The 15,893-nt window shown below is 44.5% G+C and overlaps 2 protein-coding genes across 2 annotated transcripts in view; both read right to left on the minus strand.

The window, feature by feature from the left end:
- LOC130291417 (flavin reductase (NADPH)-like) overlaps positions 1 to 2,970 on the minus strand; it is a 45,056-nt gene extending 42,086 nt beyond the window's left edge. The window contains exon 1 of the mRNA XM_056540133.1: positions 2,834 to 2,970. Coding sequence (XP_056396108.1) covers positions 2,834 to 2,912 — 79 coding nt within the window. The 5' untranslated portion in view covers positions 2,913 to 2,970. The remainder of the gene's footprint in view (positions 1 to 2,833) is intronic.
- Positions 2,971 to 12,453: 9,483 nt separating this feature from the next.
- Positions 12,454 to 15,893, minus strand: part of BLVRB (biliverdin reductase B) — a 22,534-nt gene continuing 19,094 nt past the window's right edge. Inside the window, exon 5 of the mRNA XM_056540131.1 lies at positions 12,454 to 12,851. Coding sequence (XP_056396106.1) covers positions 12,697 to 12,851 — 155 coding nt within the window. The 3' untranslated portion in view covers positions 12,454 to 12,696. The remainder of the gene's footprint in view (positions 12,852 to 15,893) is intronic.

The raw sequence follows: 15,893 nt of genomic DNA on the forward strand, positions 1-15,893 counted from the left end.
CATAGACAGGATCCTATGTCTAGATAGTCTCGAGGACCTGTGGGAGGTCTAAAGGACCTGTATGTAAGTTGGTCACATGTTATGTTAAGTCACATGTTCTCCCAGAGAGCACCAGCTTAACCCATGACTCACAGCTTGACCAATGGGCTTTAGGCCAGCCCCCCACTATATAAAGGGGTGGGCATTTGCAATTCTCTCTCTTAGCTTTACCACCTACTGCTGCGAACAAGTCTTTGCTGAGGCATCAAGCACCAGAGGCCTTAGAGTCAAGTGTCCAGCATCTGGAGTACCACAAAAGCTACCGTCTCTCCAGTAGGTCTACAAGTCTATGTCTGCTGTCACTGAAACTAAAGTCAAGTCCTGCACATAGTCAAGTCAAGTCTAGTTACAAGTCAAGTTAATTACAAGTATTGGTCCAGCAAACTGCGAGGTCCTTCTGGGTCCTGACCACCTCTCTGGGAATTCTGTCCATAGCTGTGAAGATAATAGTCCGTGGGATCTGGACGTGTGCTGTTCCGGAACCCGAAAACCACACTGGCGTCACGAACACATAAGTGTTAATACCATCCGATCCCACCACAACACCTGTGGTCCCGCCATTCACCCCAGGTGGGTCACCACATTGGCATCTTGCTGTGCACAATGCATCGTATATAGGTATCACGCTGTGTACAATGCACCGTATATAGATGTCACGCTGTGTACAGTGCATTGTATATAGGTGTCTTACAGTGCAGTGTAAATAGGTGTCCTGCTGTGCACAGTGCAGTGTATATAGGTGTCCTGCTGTGCACAGTGCAGTGTATATAGGTGTCCCGCTGTACAGTGCAGTGTATATAGGTGTCCCGCTGTACAGTGCAGTGTATATAGGTGTCCCCCTGTACAGTGCAGTGTATATAGGTGTCCCCCTGTACAGTGCAGTGTATATAGGTGTCCCCCTGTACAGTGCAGTGTATATAGGTGTCACACTGTACAGTGTAGCGTATATAGGTGTCTCGCTGTGCACAGTGCATATAGGTGTCCCGCTGTACAGTGCAGTGTATATAGGTGTCCCCCTGTACAGTGCAGTGTATATAGGTGTCCCCCTGTACAGTGCAGTGTATATAGGTGTCCCTCTGTACAGTGCGGTGTATATAGGTGTCCCGCTGTACAGTGCGGTGTATATAGGTGTCTCGCTGTGCATAGTGCGGTGTATATAGGTGTCCCGCTGTACAGTGCAGTGTATATAGGTGTCCCGCTGTACAGTGAAGTGTATATAAGTGTCCCGCTGTGCACCGTGCAGTGTATATAGGTGTCTCGCTGTGCATAGTGCAGTGTATATAGGTGTCACGCTGTGCACAGTGCAGTGTATATAGGTGTCTCGTTGTGCACAGTGCAGTGTATATAGGTGTCTCGCTGTCAACAGTGCAGTGTATATAGGTGTCTCGCTGTGCACAGTGCAGTGTATATAGGTGTCTCGCTGTACAGTGCAGTGTATATAGGTGTCTCGCTGTACAGTGCAGTGTATATAGGTGCCTCGCTGTGCACAGTGCAGTGTATATAGGTGCCTCGCTGTGCACAGTGCAGTGTATATAGGTGTCTCGCTGTGCACAGTGCAGTGTATATAGGTGTCTCGCTGTGCACAGTGCAGTGTATATAGGTGTCTCGCTGTGCACCGTGCAGTGTATATAGGTGTCCCGCTGTGCACAGTGCAGTGTATATAGGTGTCACGCTGTGCACAGTGCAGTGTATATAGGTGTCTCGCTGTCAACAGTGCAGTGTATATAGGTGTCTCGCTGTGCACAGTGCAGTGTATATAGGTGTCTCGCTGTACAGTGCAGTGTATATAGGTGTCTCGCTGTACAGTGCAGTGTATATAGGTGCCTCGCTGTGCACAGTGCAGTGTATATAGGTGTCTCGCTGTACACAGTGCAGTGTATATAGGTGTCTCGCTGTACACAGTGCAGTGTATATAGGTGTCATGCTGTACAGTGCAGTGTATATAGGTGTCTCACTGTGCATAGTGCAGTGTATATAGGTGTCTCGCTGTGCATAGTGCAGTGTATATAGGTGTCTCGCTGTGTACAGTGCAGTGTATATAGGTGTCTCGCTGTGCATAGTGCAGTGTATATAGGTGTCTCGCTGTGCACAGTGCAGTGTATATAGGTGTCACGCTGTGCATAGTGCAGTGTATATAGGTGTCTCGCTGTGCATAGTGCAGTGTATATAGGTGTCACGCTGTGCACAGTGCAGTGTATATAGGTGTCTCGCTGTGCATAGTGCAGTGTATATAGGTGTCTCGCTGTGCATAGTGCAGTGTATATAGGTGTCTCGCTGTGCACAGTGCAGTGTATATAGGTGTCTCGCTGTGCATAGTGCAGTGTATATAGGTGTCACGCTGTGCATAGTGCAGTGTATATAGGTGTCTCGCTGTGCACAGTGCAGTGTATATAGGTGTCTCGCTGTGCATAGTGCAGTGTATATAGGTGTCTCGCTGTGCATAGTGCAGTGTATATAGGTGTCTCGCTGTGCATAGTGCAGTGTATATAGGTGTCTCGCTGTGCATAGTGCAGTGTATATAGGTGTCTCGCTGTGCATAGTGCAGTGTATATAGGTGTCTCGCTGTGCATAGTGCAGTGTATATAGGTGTCTCGCTGTGCATAGTGCAGTGTATATAGGTGTCTCGCTGTGCATAGTGCAGTGTATATAGGTGTCACGCTGTGCACAGTGCAGTGTATATAGGTGTCTCGCTGTGCACAGTGCAGTGTATATAGGTGTCACGCTGTGTACTTTGCAGCATCCTCAGGTGTTCTGCTTTGTACATGGCAGCGTATATAGGAAACAATGCCATTACCTCCATCCACAGCTTGCGCCAGGGTCACTTTCCCGGTCATTCCTGTTGCCCCAAAGATGACAATATTTTTGGGAGCCATTATGATTGACTAAACAGAACTTGCAGCCTTTTCCTGCATGTTACAGGACCCTGGTCACACAGGATTGCTCTCCTCCTCCTGCTGGGAGGGCCTTATGCTTAACCCTCTCACTGCTGAAATTCTTCTTAGCTACAAACAAGAAGCTGTGACTCTAATTGTGCATACAGATTTCTCTCTGTGGATGTAGTAATATAATGCATTGTGACAGCCCCCTCTATATTAACCACAGATGGCCTAGACCAGAGTTTACCAACCAGAGTGTCTCCAGCTGTTGCAAAACTACAACTTGAATGGAAATTGCATTTTTGGCCCCTTTGGCGTTTTTTCAAAATTTGTTGGTTACCAAAAAAAAAAAAAAAAAAGGATGAGGTATGGATGGAATTTATTTATTTAACAAAATTTATATTTTTTATAATGAAATTTTAATTAATGTTTAAACATGGATCACTTTATGAGGGTGGGCAGGGCAAATGTAGCTGACAATAATAAAAATGTAGTGTGTGTGTTTTTAATTTAAAAAAAATATATTTTTAGGTAGTACTACTACTCCCAGCATGGAACACACTGTTCCATGATGGGAGTAGTAGTTCCTGTACTAATAGACAGATTGCCCCAGGTGTCACTCCTGACACCCGATGCTGTATACAGCGCTTATATCTCTGCACTATACTCCGGACAGTGATGTGAATAGAAATTCAAATCGCTCATTGATATTTTCTGCCCAGAGTACAGAGCAGAGATGCGAGCGCAGGAGAAAGCCGCTCCGCATCTCAGGGATGAAGGACGATTGCAGCGGGTGTCAGGAGTGACACACCAACTGTGATCTGTCCTTAATTGCAGGTACTACTGCTCCCAACATGGAGTACACTCTGCTCCATGCTGGGAGCTGTAGTACCTGCATTAATAGACAGATAGCAGCGAGTGTCACTCCTGAAACCCGCTGTGATCCTCCTGTATAATGTATAGATGCAGCGGCCACTCTTCTATGGTCCCCTGCACTGCTGTATATATACCCATATTCCTATTTCCCACAGAGAGCTGTGATTGGCTGGAACCATCTGGCCAATCACAGCACTCTGCAGGAAATATGTGTATATATACGGCAGTGCAGGGGACCATAGAAGAGCAGCTGGCCGCATCTATACATTATACAGGAGGATCACAACGGGTGTCAGGAGTGACACGGGCGATCTGTCAATTAGTACAGGTACTACTACGCCTATCATGGAACAGTGTGTTCCATGCTGGGAGTAGTAGTACTACCTAAAAAATGTTAAAACAAAAAAAAATGTGAAAAACACACATTGTGTTTTTATTATTACCGGCTACATTTTTAGTGCCCTACCCGCCCACATAAATTGATCCCTGTTTAAAAATTAATTAAAATTTCGTTCTAAAAAAGATACATTTCATTAAATACAATTTTTCCCATTACTACTGTATCTTTTTTAATATTTTTTTTATTGGTACCCTACGAAATTTTATTAAAAAAAGGTATCTCCATTACTTTTTTTTGGATCGCTAAAGTCCAAAAAAGAATAAAAACCGCCTGCAAAAATGCCAAAGTGAAAACCCACGTCGAAAAAACGCCAAAAGGATAAAAAAAAAAAACGCCAAACTGAAAAACGCAAAGTGGAAAAAGAATTTAGTGATTTCTCATTGATTTACAGCTAACATCTGGCCGCAGCATTTTTTGGCCGAAAAAAAGCCATGTGGCAGAATTGACGTTTTTCTTGGCATTAAAAAAAAAAAAACAAGTGGTAATGTAGCCCAAGTGCTATCTAACCTCTTTCCAGTGCACCACTCACTCAAACAACAGTTCTACCTTACTCCAGCAGCCTCTTCAGCAGTGTTTTCCAACCAGGGTGCCCAGGGCCGGACTGGGGATAAAAAAACAGGAAATTATTGCATACCAGCCATCGGCCGCCATGCACACAGGCGTATCACTTTACAAGGCCATATATGTATAGGAGGAAATATTATCACCATACATATTACCATCACACTGTTACTGACCAAATCCTGTATACTGAGATTGCTATTATGAATAATACTAGTATACAAGGGACAAATAATATCACCACACCATGACCACTACCCCCACAGAATTACTAATACACTGTATGGGGTGTATAAGGTCACCCCATACAGTGGCCATATACAGGTAGGCACCAACAATACACAGGTACTACAGACCAGATAAATGCTTACAGTTACATCCAGAGAATAACAGGTGACGTCTTCTCCAAGTGAATTACAGGTGACGTCTTCTTTGATCGGAGTTGTTCACTTTGACTTTTCTTCTCCATCTGTCCTGGGCATCATGAAGAGATCCCCCGGCCAAGACTTGTCATCTCAGAATCTGTCAGACACACATTTTAAGCTCCTCTCTTCAGCACCATCCACACTACAATACAAACTTCCCATCAATATTGTCTCACAAAGTAAAAGTGCCCACATACAGTAGTTAGGCCCCCTCTGTGCCCCCATATAGCATCTCTTGAATCCCTGGATGATCTAGCTTTGTTGCTCCAGTGGTCCTCCCGATGGTCTTTGTTGACAAGCTGCCTGCAATTACATGCCATACTGTCACATTCCAGAGAGCCGTTCTCCTCGTTGACAACACTGCCTGTAGCGCCACCATTTAAGCTTCCATGTCTTCTTCATAAACTTGTCTGGGCACACAAGGAATGTCCTGACTCTAGTGGGCATCAGGAGGTTGTGTGTGGTGGCCATGTTGTACATAAGGTCCTAACCAGGTGTCAAGTCCTATCAGGCAGCCTCCTTCAGTGTCCCCGGGGCCCCTTGCACCTGTTTCCCCCTGTACATATGTTCTGCAGTGTACTGTATTATAAAATGTGTTGTATCTTTAAGAGATATGTCATGTGATTGTTACCCAGGAGGTATCAGTGACCAGGTGATCCCAGGGGTGACCTATGGGCTCCCTGCTAGTCTCCTCCATATAAGCCCTGGGTGGAGCTTCTCTCTCTCTTCCTGCGGAGGTCCAGTGCAGTCTTGTCTAGTGTGTGTGTCCGGAGTGTTGGAGACCTCAAAGTAAAGTCCTACAGCCACCATCTATTCAAGTAAGATAAAGTCACAGCTTCATGAGTCAAGTCAGCGCGGTCTGCATTCAATTGTCCAGTCCTACTACAAGTCCCAGCAAGCCCTTAAGGTCTCTGTATCACTGGTCACCTCCTTGGGCCCTGGCTGAACTGTATAGATTTAACCAACTGTCTACCCTCAGTAAAACTACAGTTTTCTGTAACTTGGCGCCGGAGACTTTAATGGCACCGTGCATAGCCCAGGATCCACCAGTATACCTTTGGTGGTTTTAGGCTACACCCCGCCCTGGCATCACGAATACAAGGGGTTAATGCCATCTGCCCCTAGGGTAACAACATCTGCCCTCATCACACCCCGCTACCACACATAGACACTAGGCATTGACTAGGTTTATGCCACTAAAGTAAATGGGGGCATTGCAACTACTCCACAGTATATGTTGACAGAATATATACCCTAAGTGTAAGGTTAAATCATGATGTGAATATATAAAACCATATATAGTATCCAGAAAAGGAGAGAACAGAGGTAACTACTGCCCCTTACCCCCAACTTCTACAAATATTCCCACATACGGTGACCATATAATGGTAGCTATCAGCTGCACACAGGCTCTGCAGACCATATAAGCGATTACATACAGTTACATCAGGTGACTCGCGAGTGACTTCTCTGATCAGTCGGTTACTTTCCTTTTTCTTCTTCATCTGACCCACAATGTCATGACGATTAATTCTAGACACAACAGAACCTGCAAGACAAACATTTTAAGCTCTGCACTTTTCCAGCACCTATAGTGCCCCAAACAGTAATAATGCCCCCCTGTAGAGATTACCAGTCCTCCTGTCTAGCCCCTATATGGCAGTAGGCCCCGACTAAAGTTATTGGGGGGTAGCGGAGGGCCCGGTGTAGTCTAGCAGACGTGACTGTCTCAGCACGTCTACTCCCAGCAACCATTGCCCTGTTAAAGGGCAGCTGCATTCCTAATGTGGCGGTGATGGTCCTGGGTGACTGTCACTGAAGAATACACACTATAACAAATACCTTTCTGATAACAAACCCTTCATGGAATTAAGGACACGGCCCATTTTGGCCTTGGGTTGTGATGTGGACATTTGCATTATTTTACATTTACGCCGTTCACCATATGGGATCATAAACATTATATTTTAAATAGTTCCGATATTTTCACATGCAGTAATTCCAAATATGCAGGGTTGTTTATTTCTTTTTATTTAAAAATAGAAATTGGGAATGATTTAAATCTTCATTAGGGGAGGGGTTTATGTGTTAAAAAAAAAAAACACAAAAAAAAAAAAAAAACAAGAACATTTTTATTAGTTTACTTTGACTTTTTTAGGTCCCCCATAGGGAACTTTTACATGCAATCTTCAGACTGCTTACACTGAGTAATGCTTCGCTGTTGCATAGCATTACTCAATTGTATTGGTGATCTGCTAGTAGAGCCTGGCTCAGCAGGAACTATCAGCAGATTGGAGTCGGGACCCACACGGAGCAGGTGAGAGGACCTCTGATAGGGGAGTAAACTGATTGGACCCCAGCATACATGTTGCGGCATAGCCAATCGGTTTAGGGGGACGGTGATTGCGGCACTTAAGGGGTTAATGAAGGAGAACAGCAAGAACACCGTTCTCTGTCATTGACTAAGTGCACGGCTGCTGACAGCTCCTGCACTCGCTTGATAGTTGGTCTGCTGCTCAGGACATAAGTCTACTTCCTGGTGCATTAAAGGGGTACTCTGGCCCTAATACATCTTATCCCCTATCCAAATGATAGGGGATAAGATGTCTGATCGCGGGGGTCCCGCCGCTGGGGACCCCCACAATCTGTCATTCAGCACCGACCTTTGCGAGCTCTCCGCAGCGCTGGAGGCTTAGAGTGTGCAGCGTGACGACCATGGGGCCGGAGTATCGTGATGTCACAACTCCGCCCCCGTGTGAAGTCACGCCCGCCCCCTCAATGCAAGTCTATGGGTGACACTAGAACAAACCCCCTCCTCATGTAATTACCCTACTACTGGGGTGACACACTGTAACAAACCTCCTCCTCATGTTATCACCTTACTACTGGGGTGACACACTGTAACAAACCTCCTCCTCATGTTATCACCTTACTACTGGGGTGACACGTGACCTCTAGTATACTACGTTTTGAGGTCCGGTCAGAAGACCGGATATGGGTCAAAAATGAGCCGACCGGAGTGAAACAGCGACTCCGGTCGGCTCATTAACCCCTAAAGGACCAGGCCATTTTACACCTTAGGACCAGAGCATTTTTTGCAATTCTGACCACTGTCACTTTAAACATTAATAACTCTGGAATGCTTTTACTTATCAATCTGATTCCAAGACTGTTTTTTCGTGACATATTCTACTTTAACTTAGTGGTAAAATTTTGTGGTAACTTGCATCCTTTCTTGGTGAAAAATCCCCAAATTTGATGAAAAAAATTAAAATTTTGCACTTTTCTAACTTTGAAGCTCTCTGCTTGTAAGGAAAATAGACAGACATACCAAATAAATTATTTATTGATTCACATATACAATATGTCTACTTTATGTTTGCATCATAAAATTTATGAGTTTTTACATCAGAGGGCTTCAAAGTTCAGCAGCAATTTTGAAATTTTTCACAAAATTTTCAAACTCGCTATTTTTCAGGGACCAGTTCAGGTTTGAAGTGGATTTGAAGGGTCTTCATATTAGAAATACCCCATAAATGACCCCATTATAAAAACTACACTCCCCAAAGTATTCAATATGACATTCAATAAGTGTATTAACCCTTTAGGTGTTTCACAGGAATAGCAGCAAAGTGAAGGAGAAAATTCACAATCTTCATTTTTTACACTTGCATGTTCTTGTAGACCCAATTTTTGAATTTTTGCAAGGGGTAAAAAGGAGAAAATTTTTACTTGTATTTGAAACCCAATTTCTCTCGAGTAAGCACATACCTCATATGTCTATGTTAATTGTTCGGCGGGCGCAGTAGAGGGGTCAGAAGGAAAGGAGCGACAAATGGTTTTTGGGGGGCATGTCACCTTTAGGAAGCCCCTATGGTGCCAGGACAGCAAAAACACACATGGCATACCATTTTGGAAACTAGACCCCTCAGGGAACGTAACAAGGGGTAAATTAAACCTTAATACACCACAGGTGATTCACGACTTTTGCATATGGAAAAAGAAAAGAAATTTTTTTTACCTAAAATGCTTGGTTTCCCAAAAATTTTACATTTTAAAAAGGATAATAGCAGAAAATACCCCCCAAAATTTGAAGCCCAATTTCTCCCGATTCAGAAAACACCCCATATGGGGGTGAAAAGTGCTCTGCTGGCGCACTACAGGTCTCAGAAGAGAAGGAGTCACATTTGGCTTTTTGAAAGCAAATTTTGCTCTGGGGGCATGCCGCATTTAGGAAGCCCCTATGGTGCCAGAACAGCAAAAAAAAAACACATGGCATACCATTTTGGAAACTAGACCCCTCGGGGAACGTAACAAGGGGTTAAGTGAACCTTAATACCCTACAGGCGTTTCACGACTTTTGCATATGTAAAAAAAATAAATTTATTTTTTACCTAAAATGCTTGGTTTCCCAAAATGTTTACATTTTTAAAAAGGGTAAAAGCAGAAAATACTATGTACATTCACATTGGGGGGGACATCCAACTGTTGCAAAACTACAACTCCCAGCATGTAGGGTCTATAAGTGCATGCTGGGAGTTGTAGTTTTGCAACAGCTGGAGGCTCCGTTTTGGAAACAGTGGCGTACAAGACGTTTTTCATTTTTATTGGGGAGGGGAGGGGGGCTGTGTAGGGGAATGTGTATACGTAGTGTTTTTTACTTTTTATTTTATTTTGTGGTAGTGTAGTGTTTTTAGGGTACAGTCGCATGGGCGGGGGTTCACAGTAGTTTCTCGCTGGCAGTTTGAGCTGCGGCAGAAAATTTGCCGCAGCTCAAACTTGCAGCCGGATACTTACTGTAATCCTCCGGCCATGTGAGTGTACCCTGTACGTTCACATTGGGGGGGGGGGGGGGGGGGGGAGAAACATCCAGCTATTGCAAAACTACAACTCCCAGCATGTACGGTCTATCAGTGCATGCTGGGAGTTGTAGTTTTGCAACAGCTGGAGGCACACTGGTTGTGAAACACCGAGTTTGGTAACAAACTCAGTGTTTTGCAACCAGTGTGCCTTCAGCTGTTGCAAAAGCTACAACCCCCAGCATGTACGGACAGCGGAAGGGCATGCTGGGTCTTGTAGCTATGCAACAGCTGGAGGCATACTACTTTGGCTGGGGATGCTGGGGATTGTAGTTATGCAACAGCTGGATACACACTGGTTTGCTACTTAACTCAGTGTGCCTTCAGCTGTTGCATAACTACAACTCTCAGCAGTCACCGACAGCCAACGGGCATGCTGGGAGTTGTAGTTATGCAACCTCCAGATGCACCACTACAACTCCCAGCATGCACTTTAGCTGATTGTGCAAACTGGGAGTTGTAGTTATACAACAGCTGAAGGTACACTTTTCCATAGAAAAAATGTGCCTCCAGCTGTTGCAAAACCATAAGTCCCAGCATGCCCATAAGGGAATGCTGGGAATTGTGGTGGTCTGCCTCCTGCTGTTGCATAACTACAGCTTCCAGCATGCCCTTTTTGCATGCTGGGAGCTGTTGCTAAGCAACAGCAGGAGGCTGTCACTCACCTCTTGCTGCTGCTGATCCACGGCGCGCAGGTCAGTCCCACCGCCGTCGCTCCTGGGGCCCCGATCCCAACATTAACGCCGGGGATCGGGGTCCCCAGCACCCGGGGTGCACGTCCCGCACCCGCTCACGTCCTCCGGAAGAGGGGCGGAGCGGGTTGCGGGAGTGACACCCGCAGCAGGCGCCCTGATTGGTCGGCCGGGAAACCGGCCGACGAATCAAGGCGATCGTGAGATGGCACCAGTGCCACCTCACCCCTGCTGGCTATGGCTGTTCGGGGCCGTCTCTGACGGCCCCGATCAGCCAGTAATTTCGGGTCACTGGAGACCCGATTGACCCGGAGTCGCCGCAGATCGCTGGACTGAATTGTCCAGCGATCTGCGGCCATCGCCGACATGGGGGGTCATAATGACCCCCCTGGGCGATATGCCGCGATGCCTGCTGAACGATTTCAGCAGGCATCGGGCACCGGCTCCCCTCCGGCTAGCGGCGGGGGGCCGGGAATGGACAGGACATACTCCTACGTCCTCGGTCCTTAAGGACTCGGAAACGGGGGCGTAGGAGTACGTCCATTGTCCTTAAGGGGTTAAAGTCAATGGATTTCAGCGCTGGTCCGGCTGGGGTACGGGAGCACCCTCCCGTCCGGATCTGGCACCCGTAGAGTGAAAACGTGGTGTGCATGCCCCCTAAGAATTAAGAGGCGTGTCCTGCATGACTAATCTAACAGGGACGGCATTCCTCCTCTGGAAAAATCAAAGGAACGCCGTTCCTGGGCATTCCTGCAGGACTCGAGCCCTGGTCCTAACAGTGTCAGGGCATTATGACTCATACTGTACTGTTCCTCTGTTGCCCCACATCCTTCACTTTGATGTCAACCATTGGCCCCCGAGGGACACCTTTTGTCGAATAGTACAGTATAACAACATCTGAATGATTCCGTTTAAAGAGTGCCTGTTGTATCCCAATTAAAAAAAATAAATAAAATAAAACACACACACACACCAAAATGTTATGTTACTCAGTACCTAATCCTGATCAGGAAAACATAATTGTTATGTCTCTAGCATCTATATTTCTCTCATAAATCCCTTCCATCTGTTGCTCACTTGGTATGTTATTCTGTACTCTGTAGGAGGATGTGTCCTCACTCTGTAGGACTCATCTTCCCCCGAGTCTGCTGTGTGTGCTGGGTCTCTTCATCCAATCACTGCAGGCTGCTCTGTAACCCCCTCCTCTCTGTATTCATGCTGCAGTCTGATAGGACAGGAGTGAGCACAGAGTAGCGCTAGTCCCACCCTCACTTACTGGACTGTTTTCCAGCCTGTGTTAAGCTGGGACAAAGATGATGCTGCAGTCAGACAGGATTATGTTTTGGATGGTATGGGGACCCCTAGTGGTCTATTTTTATAAGCCCTGATTTGTATAAAAAGGAAAGAACACCTATTTATGAAGTATATTAGAAAGGTTAATGTTTTGCCAAGATGTACAACCTATAACAAAAGTTTTTTAACCTGACAGTGCCCATATAAGAATACTTCTATTCACTGATCTAAAAATAGTAAAGAACTTAACTAAAAAGTATATCAGAAATATACAAAATGTTTCAATATACAATAGCCAAGACAAAATAGCAATTATTCACAATATGGTGAGCCGGTTTAGTGGAGAGTTTTAACACTGTAAAATACATTTCCACAAAGTCCCAAAGCAGCATCGATTCCATAAAATTACAAGAAACACCAGAGAGTCATCAGTTCACGTAAAGATGTTTTTATTGAGAATTTATAAATCACATTCAATGTAGCCAATAGCACCAGACTAAAGATATTACATCTGAAATGTTAGCGGAAAAACTTCTGCAGAATTCTTACGTTTCATTTGATAGATTTCAGTAACATTTTGTTATTTGTAACTTTTGTTGTTTTGTTAAACATTTTTTTCAAAATGACTGTTGTTAAGAATGTTGTTAATCCCCACCAGGAGAGGGAGCCGTTTTATTAGGCAGCGTAGTCCCGAAACAAGGTGAGGCTTTTCCCATTGTACTCATCTGTGTTCACACAGCGAAGGAAGAAGTGACTAAGGTCGTGGGTGGAGATCACATTCCCTCCGCGCTCCGCCTGCACGGTGTAATCACCGGTGAGAGGCTTATCCGCTGTACAGGTAGAGATCATGGTCAGTAGCAGAAGTTTATAAATTATCAATATCAGAAGCTTCATTTTGCATATTGGGATTCGAAAGAAACAAATCAGCTCATGGAATATCACTGCGAGAGTACCACTGTTTTACCCATCATGAATTAAAGGTGTATTCCGGGAATTTTTTTTATTTGACTATGCTACAGGGGCTGTAAAATTAGTGTCGTTCATAATATAGTGTCTGTACCTGTGCGTGACGGTTTTCTCACAATTCTTCTGTCATTTTTCACCTCACTGTTTATTTTTTACCAGCATACAAAATGACTGTTGTCTCAGATTTTTCCCAGCTTGCAATGCGGCCGAGACCTGACATCACTAGTCAGCTGATGACAGGGAGCCTGTCTGCTTCAATGGGTGGGAGAGAGATCAATCTGCAACTAATGCAACAGCTGTAGGCACCCTGACTGAAAACCACAGGTCTGCAGCTCATTTATGTTTCAATGGGTGGGGTGGCTGATGTGTGGGAGGGAGGAAAATGGATTTGTTGGATTTGTAGTCATAAAAAGAAAAAAGTCAAACAGGAAATACAAGTTCACAAAAAGCTAGCCACAATGTTACGGTAATCTCACAACATAGCCATTTAGCCCCAAGACAAGCGCAGATCCTTCCTAAGCATGTCCATTACTGTCTGCCAGGTACGTACAAAAATCAACTCATGGTGGATTATTCCTTTAAGGGCAGCATCTATTAATCACACAGGGCACTGGAACATACATACTGCAGCCCGATTTCTACAAACAGATGACTGACAGGGAAGCCCTCAACATGAAGACCTTTAATGATAAGCTCATGATCTGAGCATCCCAGCATGACCATAGTCTAAATTAAGCGAGGCACTGCTCATAACTTGAACGCAAATGAAGGACTCAGGCCAGCACAGGACAACGTACAATTTATTAATTACACTAAGGACGACGCATTTCGGCACCGTCTAGTGCCTTCCTCAGGTCTAGAGATGAGCGAACTTACAGTAAATTCGATTCATCACAAACTTCTCGGCTCGGCAGTTGCTGACTTTAGCCTGCATTAGTTCAGCTTTCAGGTGCTCCCGTGGGCTGGAAAAGGTGGATACAGTCCTAGGAAAGAGTCTCCAGCCCACCAGAGCTCCTGAAAGCTGAACTCATTTATGCAGGCTAAAGTCAGCAACTGCCGAGCCGAGAAGTTCGTGACGTATCGAATTTACTGTAAGTTTGCTCATCTCTACTCAGGTCCACCAAGATTTCTATAGACAAAGAATTATATACAAATGGTCTATTGTGATATAAAAACCAATAAGGAATAAGACATAAAATGTTAAATTCTATTGGTAGCTAACAACAATAAAATGAGTGGAATCCATATATAAAAGGACAAAGATTAGGCTAAAAACATTTTTAGGGCGACATTAAATTTAAAATAAAAATGCCCCTAGTGATGGCATAGAGATTATTTGTTGAATATTACCTATGCCTCCACTACTAAACACTGCTGAATGTCATGGCATATGCATGACATGTGCAATATCGCCATCACTAGGAGCACTTATTAGAACTTATGTACTACAACATATCTCTAATATACTTTAATTATTCTTTTTTAATTAACATACTCTATTTTACATTTGAAAACCGGCCACTAGTGGTCTCCCTCCTAGTGGCCGGCTGCAGCCTGGCGTGACGTCACGCCTGAATTCGGACCGATGCTGGCCGGGCAATCGGTCCTAATTGATTCGGGCTGCGCTCGCTCCCGGCCTGTCAATCAGGGGGGTTATTATAGAGTTGATAGTTGATTGTCGCGGGGTTAGGGGGGGGATGTATTATAGAGTTGATTGCCGCAGCCATGGAAGGATACTGTTTTTAACACAGGGTGCCTCCAGTTGCTTCACCACTACAACTCCCAGCATGCCCTGACAGCCAATAGATGTCAGGGCAAGCTGGGAGTTGTAGTGGTGAAACAGCTGGAGAGGCACCCTGTGTAGATGAACTAAGGGCGGAAGTGTCGGCCCCAGCAGGCATCAGTGACGTTGTGCCTGCTGGGGAAGTCTGCCTGGTAGTGAGCACACTACCAGGCAGACAAAAAAGCATTTTTAATATAGTAAAAAAAAATATTAAAGGGGTATTCAACTGGCTCTGGAAAGTTAAACAGATTTGTAAATTACTTCTATTAAAAAATCTTAATCCTTCCAATAGTTATTAGCTTCTGAAGTTGAGTTGTTGTTTTCTGTCTAACTGCTCTCTGATGACTCACATCCCGGGAGCTGTCCAGCTCCTATGGGGATATTCTCCCATCATGCACAGCTCCCGGGACGTGAAATCATCATTGAGCAGTTAGACAGAAAACTTCAGAAGCTAATAACTATTGGAGGGATTAAGATTTTTTAATAGAAGTAATTTACAAATCTGTTTAACTTTCCGGAGCCAGTTGATATATATAAAAAAAGGTTTTGCCTGGAATACCCCTTTAAAGGCAGTGAGGGGGTTAGGGATAGATGGACAATAGGCAGGGACATAAAAAAAATAATAAAAAAGGATGGTGGGAGCTACCCTTTAATGTCACCCTAAAAAAAAATTTTTGCCTAATTTTTAGTCCTTATATATAGATTCCACAAATTTTATTGTTGTTACCTACCGATATAATTTAACATTTTATGTCTTATTACTTATTGTTTTTATATCAGAACAGACCATTTGTATATAATTCTTTGTCTATAGAAATCTTAGTGGACCTTAAGAAGGCACTAGTCGATGCTGAAACGCGTCATCCTTACTGTAATCAATAAATTGTATGTTGTCCTGTGTTGGCCTATTTTGCTTGTATGTTCGCTTGTCCAAATCAGTTTCCTTCCTGGAATCTGATATCGGTCAGAGTGCGGCAGCCAAAATCTACTTCACTTTCCTTACGGCTGCAGTTACACACCAACATGTAATTTTTTTTTACAGGTCAGTATATCACTTCGGTGTGGTGGAGGGTGCACACCTTTTTGATATACAATATCAGGGAGAGTCTCTTCTTCTCTCTCC

This window comes from Hyla sarda, chromosome 9 (genome assembly GCF_029499605.1).
Source record: "Hyla sarda isolate aHylSar1 chromosome 9, aHylSar1.hap1, whole genome shotgun sequence".
NCBI classification, from domain to species: domain Eukaryota; kingdom Metazoa; phylum Chordata; class Amphibia; order Anura; family Hylidae; genus Hyla; species Hyla sarda.